Source organism: Podarcis filfolensis, assembly GCF_964270895.1.
Source record: "Podarcis filfolensis genome assembly, chromosome: 9".
Taxonomy (NCBI): domain Eukaryota; kingdom Metazoa; phylum Chordata; class Lepidosauria; order Squamata; family Lacertidae; genus Podarcis; species Podarcis filfolensis.
In genome coordinates, this window is record NC_139610.1 from 59,185,640 (window position 1) to 59,207,598 (window position 21,959).

General features: G+C 42.9%; 1 protein-coding gene across 1 annotated transcript in view; it reads right to left on the minus strand.

Moving 5' to 3' along the window:
- The window catches only part of BMPR1B (bone morphogenetic protein receptor type 1B), a 79,778-nt gene that overhangs the window by 35,272 nt on the left and 22,547 nt on the right, over nucleotides 1-21,959 (minus strand). Inside the window, exon 2 of the mRNA XM_083571442.1 lies at nucleotides 3,847-4,006. Within this exon, the coding sequence (XP_083427568.1) occupies nucleotides 3,847-4,006 (160 nt within the window). The remainder of the gene's footprint in view (nucleotides 1-3,846; nucleotides 4,007-21,959) is intronic.

The window sequence follows — 21,959 nt, forward strand, 5'->3', positions numbered from 1 at the left end:
TACACATTCCAAGTTGCTGTTGCCTGCCAGCAAGGTGGAGCTGATAGCAGGTGCTTCCATTGGCTCAGGGCAGAGCTTTCATGGATTTTGGGGGAGGAGGATGAGGAGGAGGAGAAGAAGAGTTTGGATTTGATATCCCACTTTATCATTACCCTAAGGAGTCTCAAAGCGGCTAACGTTCTCCTTTCCCTTCCTCCCGCACAACAAACACTCTGTGAGGTGAGTGAGGCTGAGAGACTTCAGAAAAGTGTGACTAGCCCAAGGTCACCCAGCAGCTGCATGTGGAGAAGCGGAGACACGAACCCAGTTCACCAGATTACGAGTCTACCGCTCTTAACCACTACACCACACTGGGTGGGTGGGTGGGTGGGTGAGAGAGAGAGAGAGAGCGCTATTCATGTATAATTTGTGTGAGGTGTGTAATTGTTGGGGGTGAGTGACGGAGGAAGGCAAGGAGAGGCAAATTCGATGTTTTCTGTGTGCATGTGAAAGAAAAGGCGGGATGTCTGTGAGGTCAATGTGCAGAAGAGGTGCCCTTGGATTGAGGGAGAGATCTATGTGTAGCCGTGAGAGGAAGAGACTAGGAGATACCTATTTATGTGTATGCTGAGTGCATGGATGCAAGAGGGAGTGTGGCTGACGATATTGTGGTACAGTACTATGGTACTATTGTGTGCGCATGTGCAGAAATATTGTATGATTGCCATAATCAAGGCCAGCATGAGTTGGGGCAGGGGGCAAGCAGCAACGACTCTCTCATTTTGTGCCTTTATTTATTTATTTATTTATTTATTTTATATATTGTCCTTCATCACAAGATCTCAGGGCAGGTGCTATGCCACACCCCCATGGCGGAAATGTTGTGCTGTACCACGCATCCTACAGCGGCCATTTTGCGATTGGTACCCTTGCCATCACTCTCAATTTTTAATTCTTTATAACTCAAAGTAATGAACTTCGCCTATTACACATATGAAACATTATGTATTTTTAAATGTCAGCTTTTTAAAAGTTTGTCACAAATTCAATAGGGAAGGGGGGGCAAGGAAGAAGGGAGCAATGGGAGAGGCATTTTATAATTCATCAAGATATGAGTGCCGACTCCTCATTTTTACACACACACACACACACACACACACACAGCACTGCACATACCTGAATAACTATTAAAATGTGTGGTGTATGGAAAAAAAAACCTCCAAAGAATGTGGCCAGCTCTCCAAAATAAGCCACGCCATGACTGAAACTATATATATTTCAGTTCTTTAAAGAGTGGGGGTACGCTGTGTGTTCTGACAACATCAAAGGTTTCTCATAGAAAGATGTTCATAAAAGCATGGCAAATAAATGTCTATTTGGAACTCCCCAGGTGCACGACATATTCACAGAGACGGTTAAAGTTTCAAAAGGCTGAGGGGCTAACATAACCTTTACAAGCCTAGGTTTAGGGAACCCTTTCAAAAGGTTTCACCTCTCCTGGAGAAAGGTCCTTGTTAATCAATCAGTCTTCCAAACACCTGTGCACGTAGCCACCACCTCCTTCAGATACCCTGACAGTATTTACATATCCTTTGTGGTGATGTAAGGTAACAAGGAAACCCAATACCGCAGCCTTGGAAAGCTACCAGAGCCCATGTCATTCATACTGAGCCCAAAATACACACACACACAAGAAACAAATCACCCTTCTTCTGAAATTCAAGGTGCAAAGCAGCCATTTGGGGGACCAAATTACTAGCCAGCCACTCTGCGGCACTTGGAAAAGAGCCAGGCGTATTATGTAACCAAGTAAATATTTGCAGTTGGATAACTTTTAATGTTTGCACTCTTCAGAGTATTTATTCCCCAGACTCAGTACGAAGTAGCACAAAAGGAATAGGTAAGGTTACCACCTTATCTTACATGAGGGCTAGCAAGTGCTAGGAGATCTAAAAAAAAAAAAAAGTGAATGCTTTTTTAAGGCATTAGAAAGATGAGGTCAGAAATAAGTGATCAACAGTTTAAAGCACAATGGCAACCTAAATTTATCTGAATGTAGGAGTCTAGCCATAGTGAATTCTGAACTGTATAGTTTGGAAATGAGCAGTTGATTTTTTAAACTCACAAATAAAAGCTTAGAATAGTCAAGACAAAATTATAACGAATGGGACCGTGTCAAGGTCTAAACAAAAACTGTCCCCAGTTGTCATTTAGTGCAAGGAAGAAGCTGGCATTGCCCCCAATGGCATGTTCTGTCCCATACCAAGTAGTGACGTGATGGGGGGTCATTAAGGCTATTGTACGGGAGGGAAAGGTTAACTCTTGTCCTCATGGGTCCAATTCTGAAGAGCCCCACAACTGTTCTTTGCAGTCAAAAACAACAGTGAACCATGCAAGACCAATCTGCCTGCTATAGACTGGCCTGAAGTGCACAACACCAAAAGGAAGCAGTAGAAGTGTAAGGTTAATAACGGGTGGGGTGGGGCTGGGGGGGATGGAAGGAAATATGCATTCCTGGTGCAGGAAACCCAGCTTTTATCACCTTGGATCTACAGAAATTGTCCAATCAAAGTTCTTATGGCAAATTTTCTTTGTACCACCCTGTGTCCCTAATGCATCATTGCACCTAGAGGCAAATCTTCTCTCGGTAGAATTACGGATCTGGCGTAGGACACTTAACTATTGGCTTTGCCTAAACTCAAATCCCCCTGGTCTAATATCCCTAGTGCTGCAAGATTGTCACAAGAGCGCCTGGACTAGAATTGTCTATCAAAAACTTCACTCTTGTAGTTTATCACCAAAACAGCCACTCACTTTGGGTTTTAGTAAAGCAAACAGTCTAATTTGTCAGCGCCTAAATAATATTGAGCGTCAGAAGAACTTGGCCATAATAAGGAAATTTTGCCCATGGTATGACTATTTTCCACCTTCCCATTTCGACTCTCTGGCACCCTATCTGCATAACATAGCAATTCTAAAATACAGACGTGCTTTTACTCGCGCAAGATTGAATGTATTGCCCTCGGTTGTACTTGAGGGATGATTCCAACAGATTCCATACGAAAAAACGCTTATGTCCCTGTGGAGATGGCAGTACCAAATCGGTGGTGCATGCCCTTCTGGCTTGCACTTTTTATAAAGACTTGAGGAATGAGATTATCACCCCTCTTTTATTGTCTATTCTGGGTCGCCCAACCACTGCCACAGTGTCCTTTCTCTTGGCAGATCAAGATGAGCAGGTGACAGCAAAGGTTGCAAGGCTTTTAGCTTGGGCAATCAGAATAAGATCCACTATTTGACTATTGATTCAAAACCCTAAAATTTATTTCATATACAGTGGTACCTCGGGTTACAGACACTTCAGGTTACAGAGGCTTCATGTTACAGACTCCGCTAACCCAGAAATAATAACCTTGGGTTAAGAACTTTGCTTCAGGATGAGAACAGAAATCGTGCTCCGGCAGTGCGGCAGCAGCAGGAGGCCCCATTAGCTAAAGTGGTACCTCAGGTTAAGAACAGTTTCAGGTTAAGAATGGACCTCCAGAACGAATTAAGTTCTTAACCTGAGGTACCACTATAATTGACTTTTTATTTCTATTCTTTGTATACCATATTGTTGTTTTATTGCTATGGCCGATGGCTGACGCAAATAAAGATTCATTCATTCATCAGCTGGAAAGCTCAGTTGGTTAGAGTGTGGTGCTGATAAGGCCAAGGTTGCAGGTTTGATCCCCGTATGGGACAACTGCATATTCTCTCCTTCTAGACTCTGTCTTCTAAAACCATCTAAGCCAGGTAGCTTTTGGATGCCGCCCCCCCAACATTGTGTGGCAGCAGACTCCGCAGGTTAATCATTCCCACACTCACCTGCAAGTGTTGTTTTTTGACTCTTCGGGGCAGTAGTGATGGCAATGACAAAACAGCTTCTTCTGGGGAGGAGATGCTGCTGTGCTCCCGCTATCTTCCTTCCTGGTTTCCATGTTCACCTTCCCGGAACTCCTCAAGGGCCTGCTGTCTAGAAAGTTTGCTGTAAAAGAAACAGAATGAAATAAAACGTAAGTCGCTGGGCAGGAATGGCTGAGAGGGGTTTTCCGAAAGACTTTTAAGGCTTTATCAGCAACTGTTTGCTTGATCATGTGTAGATAGGTACAAAGAAACATAGGACGGTCTCCTACACCAAAAATGACCATTGACACTTCTTGCTCATTAGTGCCTACACTGGCTGGCAGTGGTTTTCTAGGGCATCCCTGTTGTTGTTGTTGTTACTGCTATTCATTTTCATTCATTTATTACACTTCTATGCTGCGTTTCACTCACACGAATCACAAAGCGGCTCACAAACGAATAGCAATAACAGAACATCACAATATGGCATAAATCACGTAGAATAATTGACAAATCAAAAATTACAAATCATCACTAAAACAACCACCTTCCATAAAGCACTATTAACAAAACAACTACAAAAATAGGCTGAACAGCACAAACGTAAGTCGTATTGTAAGATTTACAAAGCAGCGCAACATTCATAACTCGCAAAACAATACAGTGGTACCTCGGGTTAAGTACTTAATTCGTTCTGGAGGTCTGTTCTTAACCTGAAACTGTTCTTAACCTGAAGCACCACCTTAGCCTATGGGGCCTCCTGCTGCTGCCATGCCACCGGAGCACAATTTCTGTTCTCATCCTGAAGCAAAGTACTTAACCTGAAGCACTATTTCTGGGTTAGCGGAGTCTGTAACCTGAAGCGTATGTAACCTGAAGCGTATGAAACACGAGGTACCACTGTATTAACAACATTAACAAACCAGCAACCAAAAACAAACTAGGCACTGTTGAAATTCACACACATACTTTCCCCACCCCCATGATTCAAAACCTTCCACTCATGCGCCTACACATAATGTCTGTGGCAGCGATTTTTTGTTTTAAAGCCGGCTAGGGCTTGGAGGGTGGGTCAAGACAGATAGAAACAGCCACTGCCTGATGGTCAGCACAAAGCCTTATTCCCCTTACCTATCATTACTATTACTATTATTCATATCCCACCTTTTTTTCCTGACAGGGACTCAATGCGTCTGACAGCTAAAATAGAAACAGCTAAAAAATACATGGGGAAAAGTAACTTATGCTGGTCTACAACCGCAATAAAGATTTGTTGTTGTTGTTTTGGGAAAGTAATCATTAAAAACTTACTAAACCTCAACCCACCAGCCCTTTCTTTAAAAACTGTCATTCTCAAAAATCTGTTGGGACAAGTACCTGCTGTCAGAAAGAAGTACAGCAAGGATGGAGTCAGAGTAGCCTCTTTAGGGAGGGACTTCCGCAGTCTGGGAGGAACCACCAAGAAGGAGAGATGTGTGCTCTCAAGAGTTCATCACATGGCCCCTGGGATACTCTACCAGATACCATAAGATTGCAGGAGAGGATTCATAGTGTTGCAGGACCCATGTTGGAAACTGGTCCATTCTAGCTTCCCCTACCCCATTAGTTTTCTAAGTGTATGGCTGGTGAAAGTGGCTTTCAATGTCTTAAGAACATTCAAATGTGGAAAGCTTCATGTTGATCTGCAGCTAGAAAGGCCTATAGCATGAGCTATTTCTAAATGCATTGTTTTGCTGGGAAACTTTCGTGCCTTAATACAGGGCACTGTAACAGGTACACTATATCAATTATTTTGGATTAGGATATTTTAAAATCCAGCCTACACAGGGAAATTTAGCTTCAACAGATGTTCACTTTCTGGGTCAGTGGAACAGAGCCTTTGAAAACCAAGTCCCCCTTTTTTCAGCAGATATGCACAAAGCTAGGATTGTGACTGAGTTACATTGTTATTCATGGACAGAGAATGAACTTTTAAAAATGTTCTAGGCAGAGGTTTCAGACATCTGGCTCATGATGCAACAGAGCTAAATAAAATATATTAATAGTAAAGAAGAATAAAAATACCAGCCTTCTTTCATCCACACCATGATACTTTTATAACTAAATTTATCCACCTTCTGGGGCAATTTCATTTTCTCTCTCTCTCTCTCTCTCTCTCTCTCTCTCTCTCTCTCTCTCTCCCCCCCCCCCCCCCCCCGCCCCACACACACACACGCACATAGTCCTCTCTGGCTCTTATTACTTAGTTACGTTGTTATTCATGAACAAACAGTGAACTTTTTAAAATGTTCCAGGCAGAAGTTATAAATAATATACAATAATGTGTAAATAAAATAATTTAGGACAAAGTCCAGCCAAAGTTAGACACATTTTACATCCTGTGAAATTAAATGGGAGAGTTTTAATTGGAAATTAAGTTATCTCCCATTTAAATCAATGGGGATCGATACTGTCTCCTATCACAGAATTGTAGAGTTGGAAGAGATCCCAAGGGTAAGTGTAGGAATCTTACACAGAATATTATTATTATTGCACTCCTGTAAAATTACCATATTGTTGAACAATTTTCAGTCGCTGAAGTATTTCCTTCTATTATATAATATCAGGAAGTACCCGGCTGTAGTGCTGAATGCACGAGAGCACAATCAACAGCCTGATTATATCTGAACAAGTCAAATTACATCCTAAAAAATGACTGCTTTTATGGGAAAGGGAAATATTAACTGCTTTAACTCCCTATATTTTTCAGGCATCAGATAAAGGAATTTCCACAGGATATTGTTGGCAACCAATCAGTGACAGAACAGCAGCACAGAAGGAAAGTGCAATAAATTATCCCTCTGAAACCACAGCCTACTGTATAAAGCAGTTCTGAGAGGGACAGTAAAATAAAAAGTTTCACTGATAAGGTTTCATTGGCAACGATCATGTGCTGAATAAGGAACGGGCTAGCTACCTCTCCATAGTTCATGGAATGATAAAACTGGGAAGTGATCTTAAGAAAGGCACCTTATGTCAGATATTCAAAATGAAAATTTAGGTTAGGAATTTTATTTTTAAAATCTGTCCTCAATTTAGCAAGTGGAATGCTAGGGGTTCAGGCGCTTAACTCAGGGTCTGCGTTTCCTGTTCATAATGAGGCATAGCAGAGACTGTGGTGTCTTTACTATATATGGTTTATACACAACCTGAGACTACGATGGAGGGATTCACAGCATTACTACTACAAGAGGGTCTTCCTTCTCTCATGGGTGCAGCCTTGGATCCAAGCAGAAATCAACCACTGAACTCTAACCTTCTCTCCAGCTTTCAACCTTTAACCAGCCTGCAACCTTCTTTTCTCAAGATCACATCACAGCCAACTCAAACTCCAATTCAAACTTTGCCTTTGTCTTCTATCTAAGAGTTGGAAGAGGGATCCCACCCACTTGCCATCTGGCACAGAGCCTTATCCCTTTGCTTTCTCAATGGGCCATCACCTTTCCTTTGTTTTCCTAATGGCTCATCTCCCAGGCGATTGTGTCATGAGGAAACTTGCCCAACTTATTTAGCTTTCAGCATTTGCTTGGTACAGGGATTAAGTGCCTGGCACCCACAAACTCTTAACAGTGTGATATGGAACCTTTTTCAGGGGCAGAAAATGTGTCTAAAGGAAATGGTAATTAAATACAACACATAGAACAACAATAATAAACCTGAGGTCAAGGAGCAACACTATGTAATTTGCTCAATCGATTAAAACAGTACAAACACATTTATGCTTTTCAGAAATGCACAACAGCTGTTAAGCTTCGCTGTGGTGGAAGCACATTGACTTCCGAATCTTCCAACAAGAATACAGAGGAATCCATTTGGTCTTTTGGCAGCAAGCCACAAATTTCAGGGGAGGGAAAGCCCTGCCTTTGATTAGGAAAAAAAAATGCTGTGTCAACTATCTACTAACTGCACTGCACTTGAGCTTAGCCAAAAGACCAAGAAGCGACAGATTCATCCATTCCTAGATGCGGGTAAAGGTAAAGGTGCCCCTGACCGTTAGGTCCAGTTGCAGACGACTCTGGGGTTGCACGCTCGTCTCACTCTATAGGCCGAGGGAGCCGGCGTTTGTCCGCAGACAGCTTCCAGGTCATGTGGCCAGCATGACTAAGCCGCTTCTGGTGAACCAGAGCAGCGCACGGAAACGCCGTTTACCTTCTCACCGGAGCGGTACCTATTTATCTACTTGCACTTTGACATGCTTTCGAACTGCTAGGTTGGCAGGAGCAGCAACCAAGCAACAGGAGCTCACGCCGTCACAGGGATTTGAACTCACCAACCTTCTGATCGGCAAGCCCTAGGCTCTGTGGTTTAGACCACAGCGCCACCTGTGTCCCTTCTAGATGTGGGTGGGAAGGGAATAACCTATACAAGATTCTATTCCTGCTTTTACACACGCAAACATTTCCCTTTAACTTCTCTTATCTGGAGCTTAAGGAAGGAAACCATTCTAAAATAGGAACGTATTAATAGCCAGGTCTATAAAACCAGCTGAGCCTGACCGCTTGGGCATATAAGCTGATTCATGAGGACTGTTCAGACATTGCTTGGTCTTTTTAACGAGGAAAAAGCGGGAGGTCTTGGGTTTCTAGGTTTCCTTCCCCACCCCTCTACTGTTCGCTCATCACAGGAGGGAAAACAACAAATGCATCGGGATAGCCTACATTTGTTTGAATGTGGGATCTTCTTGACCCACAAAGTAACGTCTACAAGGACATCAGGCTTCATGTGCCCCAACTGTCCTTATTTTCTCTGCCCCTTAGAAAATCACTAGCCCAATTCAAGAACTCAGCCTGACCACAGGAGGGTTAATTGTGTGGCCCCACCCCAATGTCCCCTGCACACAAGGCACACTCTCTCCTCCTGTTCTTCATGTGCTTAGCATAAAAGCCTGAAGGCGGCTTCTAACTATGTTCAGCTGAACATGGCTAGAGACCTTCCATGTGATTGGGAAATCTGTGCTATTTGGAGGTTTCTAACTGCTCAATGTGCAAAGGACTCAGAAGGGCTCAGGTGAATGGGGACACTTTGGGGAGGGCCTGTGTGAAAATACAGAAATGCAAGGCGATGTGCACAATAACATCATCTTAGCCCCACAGGTAGTAGCACTTCAATTAAATGGCATTCTCCAGTCATGTGTGCCCAGGCCTGATCCTTTGTAAAAAGCCACTGAACCTCTCCCCTACCCCTGCAAAGAGGATAAATTCTAAAGCTCATTCTTCCTCATTTTCCCCCTTCCCTAAAGTATTCTGTAAAGGTTTTGGGGGGGGGTTGGGTTTTTTTAAAGCTGACCTATTCTACTTACATTCAATTTCCGTAGGCTTGTTATATCCTTGCCAGATTCCTCCCTTGGAGGAGAACCATGTGACAAAGCAGTAAACTACGGCTGCTAAGGGGCTTCCATTAACAAAACAGAGCTCCGTATGTTGGGTTAATCCTGCACCTGTGATCTGTTATTCAGCAGTTAAGAAATGCAACCCAGGCTGTCGTTGCCCTAATGCAGTTCAGCTGTTGCCCCTACCCCACTGGGCCCCTAGAATTCTCTTTGATTGTATAGTTGGCAAGCAAGAAATAGTCCAACCAGGCACAGAACTACATGAGGGGAAAGGGGAAAGGAAAAGGAAAGCCTCACATTAGAGAGAATGGTTGGCTTTCTGCTCATTCACCATTCCTTACCATTTCCAGATGGGTTAAAAGCTTCTCATTGAACCTACATGTGAACTGTCGCACTGCAGCTTTTAAAGTCCAGAGCTCTTTTTTTTTTTTTTTTTGCCAAAGGAAATTTGTCTGATTGTTTTTTAAGTGGCATTTTTATAGTGCTTACATAAGAGTATGATATACCAAGGTGTGTGGCAATATTAGTCAGTGCTAATACTCAACAAGAATAACACTCTGCACAGCACTTAGAAATATTTTCAATATATTAAACGGTGTAGAAATTAAATAAGCTTCCTTCAAATGATCGTAATAAATTACAAACAAAAATTGGTATATTTTGATTCTGTTTTTCAGTGTTACATGAACAGATTCCAAACAGTAATGCAGGACCTAACTAAGATGACTCCTTCACTCACTGGATATGAACTATGGACACATCCACCTATACCAGTATGAATCTTTAGCCAAAAGATAAAAGGTGAAGAAGGAAGTGGAAATGTAGATTACTTTTATTCCTGCGGGCATAATTCTCCCAATGCATTTATGCAGGGGGTTTTTGTCCTCATAGTTGACCCTGTATGTCCTCCAGATGTTGCACTCCCAACTCCCATCAGCCCCAGCCATAATGCCAATGGTCAAGGATGATGAGAGTTGTAGTCCAGCAATACATGGAGGTCACAGGTGAGCCGGCCCTGTTGCATGCAGTATGTGCAGGCTCTAAAGACTAATCTGTGTGGATCAGGTGTGGAACATATTCAAATGCATTTTAAAGTACCCATGCATACAGACCCTATTACTCCCACTGTCCTCTCCATCAGAAATTTTCAGCTGTAAAATAAGCTATGCTACTGTTTTTCGGAAAGCTTAAACCAATGGGAATATGACAGTGTTGCTCTGTTGTTGATATTGGTGGGAAATGTAAGCAAGGTCTGTCCCATTCTCTTCCAATTCCTATATGCAACAATATTTTTTTCCCTAAGGGTGGAAACTCTTTTTCAAGCCTCAGAGCTGTTGGGGAGGGAGGGAGGGAGATTTTCGGAGGGGGGGGGTGCAGATGGGGAAGAAATAGATAAACCTCTCTTTCCAACATGTTGTGATACCACTGAGAACAGGGACTCCCTATGCTTGTAGTTACTTGAAGAGAATAAGAGAAAATGAAGCAGTACACTACACATTGAAGCAAATATATCATTTGGTTTTGAGTTTGTTTTCAACTTGTTCCTGCAAGTGTTCAAGCTTTTTTTATTTTTTCTAATCTTAACTTTTCTATCTCACCCTGCAAGCACATGCTTCCATAGAAAATGCAGTCCCCAATAGGACACCACATGGTCCGTCTTCATCCAGGGTACATGTGGTATAGAAGGGGGATACTCTGAGTGGTAGGTGATGCTCTTAGGGTGATTGCAGCCTGTGCTGGTGCCACATTGCATTTGGTGTGGTTTCTCCTGGGCAGTGGGGTCTCGGTAGCATCCTATGAAAAGAAGGAGGAAGTGGAAGCAGCAAAGCAGTCTCTACTTGCCCAGCTCTGCCTATGCATTCTTTAAGGACAGAGCAGATATTTCCAAACTGCTCGTGTTGGTGACTCACTTCTGTAGACATGCATCATTTCACAACACAGTAATTCAGTTTTACAAAGTTTAAACTAACCCCTTTCCAGCCCCGAGAGGACAGCAGGGAGCATACATGCCACACACTGCAGCTGACACACTAAACTGTCACGACACACACTTTGGAAATCTCTGGACTAAAGGATACTGTGTGCTTGCTCACTCTCTTCTCGGTCTTCAGTGCCAAAGTGTGGTACCTGCTTTGATTTCCTCCCTCGTCTTCTGTCCCCACAGGGGAAACCAATAGCATGCCCAAACTCAGAGCCATGGGAAACAAACAACCCATCCACCACCCTTAGAACATTGGGAAGTACCATGACAACAGTCTACAGCAAATACAGTATTGAGATGTCTATAGCTGGAGAGTACAATGTATTCAATTATCCTGATACGTGCAACTGTTTTAGCACTGCTGGCTTGAACTCAGCTTGCCTTCATATTCATAAGCTGAGCAGTTCAGTGACAGTAAGTTAGCTGTGTCTGAGGACCTTATTCTGCTCCTAATTAATGCAACAGAGCAGTGAAAGCCATGGCTACAGGCGCCAGCACATCCAAACTACCCACATGCTGTTTGGAGGACTTTCTCTTTATGCAGAGTTCACTGTCTCCTAACTTGTTCTAGACAACAGATCAGTAGTTATGTACAAGCCAGCAGATCAGATCACACTGTTTTGTCTAGAAAAGGCAAGACGGAAATGTGCTGACGCTTCTTTCAGGAACTATTAAACTACAAACAGTGCTTGAAAGCTACTTATCTGCATTTTTAGAATAAGCAAGAGAAGGCACTCAGTTTAATACACTACGTAAAATATGCTGCAGACTGTCAAATCATTTAACATTTGCATTTGTTTTTAAAAAGAATATCGCTTTTGATTAACGCAGTCCCGCCCCACAAAAACATCAAACATGCATATTCTATGACCATTTATTTAGGATATTGAGAACGAAAAGTGCAACTCAAGTAGCAGAAGTGCAGAATGGATTTCAAGCAACTGCTATGTCAAGGGCACTTAAAAATGCACAAGGATATCTCAGTTTAGAAATGTTAACATATAAACGTACAGTGAGTCCGCTATGCTCCGTGACCTTGTTTGAAAATGGGATCAAGATATGGCACCATAAGATAAATGCCCATGCATTAATTTTCAGAAATCAGCAGCACATACTATGCTCTGGAGACATTAAAATATTTTCAAAGCAAAGCCTCTCCTCTTCCCCGAGGCTTTGTGAGCAGGTCTCGCTTCCCACGCTTTGCAGGGGGCGTGGATGGCCCACTGCGTCACAAGGAGTCCTGGGCCCATGTCATGCCCTCAGCCAACCAATCCGGCTGGCTGGGGGGCATGGTTTGCCACTCTTAAGTGAATGCAGGACCGTGGCTCAGCCTGTTTGTTTCCTGCACGCACGGATCTCCCACCCTCCCTTCCTCTATTCTCATGCATTCAACAGCTGACCTTGCTATGGACCTTGGTTGGTTGCCTGTTGAAGGGACCTGGTAGGAATTTTTTCCACTTGACAAATTGGCACCAGCCATTTGGTTTTTCACCTACCTCGTAGCAAATCATCACAACTTTGTAAGGTTTGGCGGTTAGGCATTGGAAAATGTGTTGTGTATTGGAGGGGAGGTTGTGGCCATCACCTACCCCTCCCCTTGAAGGGTATTCCATTAAAGGAATCCGGTGGTCGTGGTTCCTGTCCGAAGCCCAGGTGGTGGCTAGGGCAATGGCACAACCCTCCGGTGACTCTAGGGGAGAGCTTCCAGCTGATTTGCATCAACAGGCTCCCCCTACATGTCATTAACCCTTGTGTGACTTCCTGCAGGGTGAGAAGGAGTCAAGTATAGTCTGTTCGGATCCAGTGCCTAAGCCAATACCACTCACATTCTGTAACCAATAAAGTTGTGGCCATTTTTAGCCCATTAACCTAAAATACTGGTGGTCCGTGTGTCTTATTTCATCATAAAGCGGGGGACGGGGCCTCGACTCACAACCAGTTAGCCTGGAATTTAACTCAGTTCAGTCTGATTCTGTTACACACTCAACATATTAATCAGATAAATCCAAGAAAGAGAGACACAGCTAATGCCTGGGCTTGGCCTTCTGATATCTACCCCTTACACAACCACCTACCCATGCCAAGCAATTCACTCTTCCTCCAGAGGGTGTGGTAAGTAACAATGGAGTGCTCTAATGGAGTGCTCCATTAAGTGTAAGCACTGTTTGTAATGGAGTGCATGGGCCTATGGGAATCACCATGAAGATCTGCAGCAGATCTTGCCAAACCTCATCTCATTATAGAAAAGAAAGCAGCCTGCTCTGTGGTGGCACCTATCCTGTGGCATGCCCCCTTGAAGATTAGGCAGGCACCAAACAAAATGCTGGATGTTTCCAGAGTGCATTGAAAACTATATCCTTGCTCAAGGATTCCCATGCTATTGATGCCAGCTTGTAGTACCCAGATTATGTAGCTGATATGAATATTTTACTGGTAAATTAAAATAATTTACTTGGTTATTTTAATATTGTTATTTAGTTTTACGTAAATAAAAAATGTATGTGCAGATGAAGCTTTAGGGTGTATGCAAATGCCATTAGGATTATGTGTGTCACCAATTTAGCGAGTCCAAGAAGAAAGGTCCATTTAATTCAGCATCTTGCTTCCTCAACAGCTTTCTTCCACTGTTGTCCCCTAGCAGTAGACATTCAGCAGCACAATGCCTGTAAACCTAAAGATTCCATATGTATCATATATTAACAAAATAGTAGTTTTCACAAAGAAGTGTCCAAAGTGACTAAGAACATCCAAACATCCAAAAACGCAACATTAAAACAAATGAAATCCTAACAGTCATCATGACGAATAGCTGCTCTCCTCAAATATGTCTAATCCCCTTTTAGAATCACTACAATTAGTGGCAGCAAGCACCATAAATTAATTGTGCATTGTGTGAAGAAGTACTTTTGTCTGCTCTGAACCTCCTGCCAATCAATTTAATTGGATGACCCTGAGTTGACGTTTTTGTTGAGCTATTCATCATGACCCCGGGATCACTTGCCTGGTTGGTTACCATTAGTTCAGACACTATCAGTGTATATATTAATTTAGGATTGTTGTTTCTTGGGAATCGCAAGTAGGGAGAGTGGTGCTGCACAGAACGTCTTGCTTGTGAGATTCCTATAGGCAAATAATTGGCCACTGTGAGTACAGGATGATGGATTAGATGGGCTTCTTGGCCTGATCCAGCAGCCTCTTCTTATTTTCCTGCAATTTGGATGTTACATGTGGGTCCCTTAGACATGCAGAAGTGGCCATTCTTGCTTAAAGCTGCCCAGAATGGCTGGGGTAACCTAGTCAGATGGGCAGGGTACAAATAATAAATTGTTTTTGTTGTTGTTGAATAAATACAAATGAATGGTGGATCTAAAGTGCCTATTGGAGTGCCAATGCAGTGGGAAAGACCCATGCAATCAGACTTACCCATGCAATTATTAGCTCTGGCTGTGTGGATCTGTTCACAGACAAGCAGTTTCCATGCAGAATAGAAAAGCAGGCACCATGTTATTTGTACTAGATGGCATTCAACTAAAGTTTACTCAGAGCAGACTCCCTGAAATTAATGGGCCTAACTTAATCATGGCCACTGATTTCAATAGGTCTACTCTGAGTAAACCTTAGTTGAATACCACCCACTGAATTTAATTATACAACAGCAACCACTTCTGCACACCTGAAAGAATGGACACATTACTTTGCTTTATGTAGGATATAAGGTGTAACTGAAGAACTATGGATGAGATCCAACATAATGCCAATGGGCATCTGCTCATGCAATGGGGCCTCTACTTCCTTTTGCCCTTCACCCCCACATAACAACAACAAAATCTGTTACAGATGGTTGGAATACCCTTTAGAAGAGGTTTGGAGTGCACACGTGGGACTGCGAGGAAGAGAAAGTTCTGTTGCGTGGATTTTTGTTGTGTACGTTGAGTAGACATCACAGGATGTTGTCCCATAAATCCCTTTCATCACAGTTTTCTGCTCAGAATTGCTTCCCACGACAGCTCTATGATGCCACACCTCCTTCAAAAGTCCTCTTTGGAACTCAAAGTTCCTACAAATCCTTTAGCACAGGGGTAGGCAACCTAAGGCACATGGACCACAAGCAGCCCACAGGGGTCGTTTAACCGGCCCATGAGCCTCCCCCAAACAGAGCTGCCCACTCGGTGAGTCCCTGTACACTGCACTAAACTGGTGCAGCGTGGCGCTGGGACTCACTTCCGTGGCACCGAAAATCTCATCTGCGCATGCACAGACGCTGAAAAACGTGTCTGCGCATGCATAGACACCAGAAATTACATCTCCACAGACGCAAACGCTAGAAATCGTGGGCAGGCGCATTCACACATGCATGCAATCCGGCCCATGAAGGGATCTCCGCTGGAGTGAACCAGCCCAGGCAAGGTAAACCTTGCTGTCTCCTGCTTTAGCAGAACCCTACTGCAGCTAAGTTCAGATGCCTTATTGCAACTAAGCAGGCATTCAAACCTAAGTGAAACCACTTCTTTTCTGTGTCAAATATTCACCTGCAAGTTCCTTGGTGCAGCAACCTGTCCTTGTAATACACTGCAAAGTACCAAGCACGGCAAAAAGAAGATGCTTTTCCCTCACTACTGAGCACATCGGTAGAAGAACAGGACAGAATCACCACTACCATCATCATGTTAACAATATTTCCAAACATCTGCATAACAAAGCATTAGCATGCAAAGCTAATGATAAAACAGAAAGTCAAAACCGCAGGTGAGTAGCGAAATTTCACCTCATCAAAAAAAAAACCTCCAACCTTTTTCTTTCTTTAAAGCTATAACATATTTTCTTTTCATCCATAAACAAACAAACAAAGAGCCACACAAAGCCCCCTAATTTCAGCTGTCAGGGTCTTTTCAATGCAACTTACAGGTCAAAAGAGAGAACACACAGGTGTGCATTATGTCAGTAACTGAAAGCAACTGAGTTAAGTCTGGAATCTGATCCAACCACCCACACATTCCGGTGGGCATTATAAAACACTCCCTGAAGGAATATTACACTAATACTGACTAATTTTCACAAACACCTCTGATCTCTTCAGGCTTCCCATCCCCCCTTCTGGGCATTGTGCAAAGCTGGTTCGGCTGGTAAAGTGGATCTCTGCTGTTTCTGCTCACATAAAAGCTTTTCTTTTTCTCTCCAGGTCAGGTCTTCTATACACACAATGCACAAAGAAGGGTTCACCAGATACTACCCTAACTCCACTTACCAAGGAGTAAGCTGCATTGAATTCAGTGGCTCACACTTCTGAGTAGATACCATTATCTGCTTGGAGCCTGTATATCCTTTTTTCTGACCATCCCAGTAGAATAGGTCTGCACTTGACAGGGCTCAATAAATATTGACTAACGATAAACAACAGTAGATTAAGTCATTGCAGCACAGTCAAGACAGGTAGGTAAGAGGGAGGGACCAATCCATTATATTTTATGAGGGCTGACAAGCATTCCAAACATTTTCACTGGCTGATATAATAATGATGATTGGCTTGCACCCATTTAATTAACTGAACATATTAGCTGCTTGTGACACAAAAGACTCTTCAATCAACTTTTTAAGAGCATAAGACATAAATAGAAAATATAGTAAAAACATGACTGGTTTTTTTAAAAAAACACGCACACACACCGCTATAAACCACCACAATATATAATCAATAAGCAATAAACATCACTGTGGTCCATCAAATGCCAAGGGCAATAGTGTTAAAAAGATATTAGTTTTTGCTCTGGGGAGAGCATTGCAGTTGTGTTGCAGTGCCATAACTGAATAATAATAATTTGTTGTTGTTGTTGTTGTTGTTTATACCTGGCTGGGTTTCCCCAGCCACTCTGGGCGGCTCCCAACAGAATATTAAAAACATGATATAACATCAAACATTAAAAATTTCACTAAACAGGGGAAAGACCACCCTCCCTTGTCATCATGCTCTGAGACTCCCTCAAAGGAAGGAGCTGAAGACAACAGAGAAGATCTAGGAGTATAAAGGTAAAGGGACCCCTGACCATTAGGTCCCGTCGTGGCCAACTCTGATGTTGCGGCACTCATCTCGCTTTATTGGCCAAGGGAGCCAGCGTACAGCTTCCGGGTCATGTGGCCAGCATGACTAAGCCGCTTCTGGTAAACCAGAGCAGCGCATGGAAATGCCGTTTACCTTCCCGCCGGAGCGGTACCTATTTATCTACTTGCACTTTGATGTGCTTTCGAACTGCTAGGTTGGCAGGAGCAGGGACCGAGCAACGGGAGCTCACCCCATCGCGGGGATTTGAACCGCCGACCTTCTGATTGGCAAGTCCTAGGCTCTGTGGTTTAACCCACAGCGCCACCCGCATGCCATCTAGGGTATGGGTAGGTTCATATCGAGAGAGGCATTCATAATTGCAAGAAATACACTGATTGGTCCCTCAACCCATCCACTTTATTTTTACATTCACTATTAACTATCCTGAAATACAGAACAAGGATTTCTACTGTATTAGGAACTACCCATTCAGAGGTGTTCCTTTAAGGTTTAAACTGCAGGGATCACCATCTTCTCAAACATTGTCCATTTGGCAAAGATTAATGCGTCTCTAGCTTTCCATCACCCCCCCCTTTTTTTTATTCTGCCACCTATCAATCTTGCACTGTGGGAAGAACCAGACAGTTACAACTTGGTTGAGCTCTTAATGGCTGGACAGAACTTTCTACACTTCACTTGCGGCTGGAATGTTCTAAGCTTAGCAATAGCTGGAATGTATTTAGAGGCTCCCACATATGTTTATTTCAAAAAAAGTTTAATCAAATTTGCCATAACTAAATATAATAGTTATCACAATATAACTTAAATAACTAATGAATTTGTCTTTCCCCAACAGCAAATACTTTGTGCAAATGAGACAAAGCACAACTTATCCTGAGGTTCTGACTGGAAGTTATGATGCAATTGTTACTTCGAACTGTGGTGTTATTATTTTTTAAATGCTTTATTTTCTCTCCAATCTCTGGCTTTTAGATTTTCTTCTGTTCTCCACAGAAAGATATTGTTCCGTGACAGTGCTTTCCTTTAAAAACAGCTGGCCAGACCTTAAAATAAATACTGAATAATGAGAAGTAGGTGACTAAAGCAAATGCACTTCATGGTGGCAGGTTGTATAATTTTGGAGAGAAAGAATAATATTTTCCCAGGGTTTTTAGCTTTTTCAAAGTGAATAAAATACTTTATGTAATTGGTGAGCAAACCTTGTTAAAATTAGAGCAGTGTGCAAATGGATATGGTATAATATAGATACTGTTACACACAAATAAATGCATGGACTGTTGAGCATTTTCCAGCCTATAATGCAGCCTTTTGCCAACCTGGTGCCCTCCAGATATTTTTGACTCCATCCCCCACCCCACCATCCATCCTGGCAAATCTAAAGGCACCAAGTTTCTGAAACTGAAAGAAGACTGGGTAAATAAGGAGCATAGAATCATAGTAACAGTCCCATGGACTGCAAGAAGATCAACCCTATCCATTCTTAAGGAAATCAGCCGTGAATGCTCACTGGAAGGACAGATCGAGAAGCTGAGGCTCCAATACTTTGGCCACCTCATGAGAAGAGAAAACTCCCTGGAAAAGATCCTGAGGTTGGGAAAGATGGAGGGCACAAGGAGAAGGGGACGACAGAGGACAAGATGGTGGGACAGTGTTCTCGAAGCTACCAGCATGAGTTTGACCAAACTGCGGGAGGCAGTGGAAGACAGGAGTGCCTGGCATGCTCTGGTCCATGGGGTCACGAAGAGTCGGACACGACTAAACGACTAAACAACACCGACAACAACAACAACAGCAAGTCCTATTTTGCAGGGTAAAATACTAACCGTTCTAATGTTACAATGATAAACAAAGATCTCATGAACAAAACCTGTACGTTCTAAGATACACTGCCATGAACATGGGTCTAAGCAACATTTCAAAATGTGCTACCCATGCTGTTCAGATGGAGGATATGTAAATAGGAATGTCCTTTCTTTTTCCAGCAAGCACTAAGATATTACAAACTATCTACAGTAGATAAATTTTCCAGCTTACCATTATTAAAATTTTAGTGAAACAACTGGCCAGTACAGAAGCTAGGGCCAAAGGATGTTTCGGTCAGCAAAGCTGTGCCTCGCAACTGGTCACTCCCTTCCTCCTGCCTGTGTATTTCAACCCCTTCTGATCTTTGCTGGTTCATGATTTGTCATCATCTGAATCAGGCAGAGGGGGAGAACGAACAGGAACAAGCTGTGAACATCAGTTTGCAATATTTCATGCAATTTAAAGCAGTGGTGCTGAGCCTCCAGTTCCCAATTTGGGCTGTAAGGTGGTTCCCCACAACATATGCCCAATTGTCCCACACTTAACATCATGTATTAACTTAAAAAGTAAGTTTATTTGCAACCAGCTGATTGATGATTATAATTGTTTAGCGGAGGTAGGAGGAGGGAAAAGGAGTCTTCCAAGATCCAAGTTTAGGGCAAGTACTCTTTGGTGAGGGAACACCAGCAGAGATTTAAAGTTACCAAGCATGCATGCAGCACAGTAAAGTAAGGAAATATAGACTGTTAGACCTTTAAAATATGCACTTCCAAGTGAGTTCCAGAATTTCCCTCTTCCCTCAGTATAAGGAAACACCATGTTTGGTGAGTTAAAAACTGTTTTACTTACAAAATCTTCAAAGGTCTGGTTCATGTGCTTTCCCATACATGGGTCAAAAAAGTTGCACAGGAAGTAAAACTTAGTTTAGTTATAAAGTGGTGAAAGTTCCTGGTTTATTGGTACAGGAACGCAAGAGTTGCTGATGAGAGCCAAGAGGCTGAGCTGGAGTAAGCAGATCAAACCTCTTCACATGCTAGGGGTGGGGGTGGAACAAGAGACTTGATTACGTATTTCCTTCCAAGGTAAGGGGAAAATATAGCTAAGCCTGGCAGGACAGGTTACTCTATGGTATTAACCCCTTTGTGCATTAATTAGACTTAAGCATGTTGGTTATAATCTCCTTTGATAAGTGTTAGTCACCTGGTGTTATTATGTCAAAGTTGACCCTAAGCAGGTGACAGAATCTGGGATTCAGCCCCCTGACTAGCTCCAGTTCCTCACCCCAGGTTTAAAGGAAAGCAAATACTGAGTAATATGCAAGAATACTTCTATGGTGATGCCTATGAATTGGCAAAAGTGATGAGAAATCATAAACATTTCGGTCTCTTTTGACATTCACTTTGGATACTAACCAATCTAATAAAAAAATATAAATGGGAAGTATATATATTTTAAAAAGGATTAGAAGTGGACTTGTAAGACTAATTGGGGGCAGGGGGAGATGGAGTTAGAAGTGTGGAGAAGCAAATACCGTATATACTCGAGTATAAGCCGACCCGAATATAAGCCAGGAAAACTGGGAAAACTTATTGACTCAAGTATAGTCCGGTTCACCACACCGCAAACCTCTCCCCCCCAGCCCCTCCCATCCCCCTGCCTGCCTAGGGTGCTGCCAAGAGGCAGAGGCTGGTGGCAGCAGCGGCGGAGGAAGAACGAGCAGCCCAAAAGGGCTGCTTTTGGGCTGCTCGTTCCTCCTCCACCACCAACAGCGACCCTCACTCGAGTGTAAGCCAAGGGGGAATTTTTCAGCATTAAAAAATGTGCTGAAAAAGTCAGCTTATACTCAAGTATATACAGCATGTCTGTGGCCAGAAATACCTAGAAATGAGATAGGCAAGCAAAGGGCAGGAACAGAGATTGGCACTGGAGAGTATGTCTTTCTTATACATGGGTGGGTGCACTTACTAAGGGACTTATTATCTGAAGTAAGCATGCCACTGACTTGAAAGTTAAGGCTGAACAGACAGAAACTCTAGAGGGGGGAAAGCTGATTATTTAGATAACTCCAATCCAGGCAATACCATCTCCCCTGTTTATTTTACCTATTCAAGTCTGGTTTCATGCATCTCTTGATGGGCCCAGCAGAAGCAGAAGCAATTTGTTCTGCAGCCATTCATTATAGTTTCAGCAGTGATTTGCTCAACTGAACTAAAGTAACAACCTTAAATGTCAATGACAGAGCTGTGTATTGTTCAGTTTTGCCTCCAAGAAAGTCCCACCCTTGGGGGCATTAAAAGTTACTGCAAATTCCTATGGACGTGGCTCTTCCCCCCCCCCCCCTTTTTTTCCCCGGGAAAAGAATGAATGCTACCAGCCAAGTCAGGTGTATGGAACCTATAGCTCTCCAGATATTATCGGACCAAAACTCCCATCATCACTGGCCACTGCCCATGCCGGCTGGGGCTGATGGGAGTTGTAGTCCAGCAACACCTGGAGGACTAAAGGTTCCCCACTCCTGAGCTGAGCCTTTGAGCTGAACAAAATGAGCTGAACAAAATTTTGAGCTGATGCACAAAATTACACATACAGAAAGAGAGACTTCTGACACAGTTTGAGAAACTCTGGTAAATTATTTCCAAGGTAAAACCAGCATAACGAAAACAAAAAGAGGAGGTTATGTTTGTCTTCAAGTTTCCCATTACTCCTGGGTTGATATTTACGTTTTAACACAATTCCGTCCACAGAGCACAGAAGTAGAATCAAAGTCTGTTTCACTTCAAAGTATTATACAAAAAACAGATGGCTGAAGTAATAAGCATGACAATTCAGAAACCTGTGGCAAGTGTGACTAACCCTCAGTAAAATTTATGGGTTTTTGTGATTCT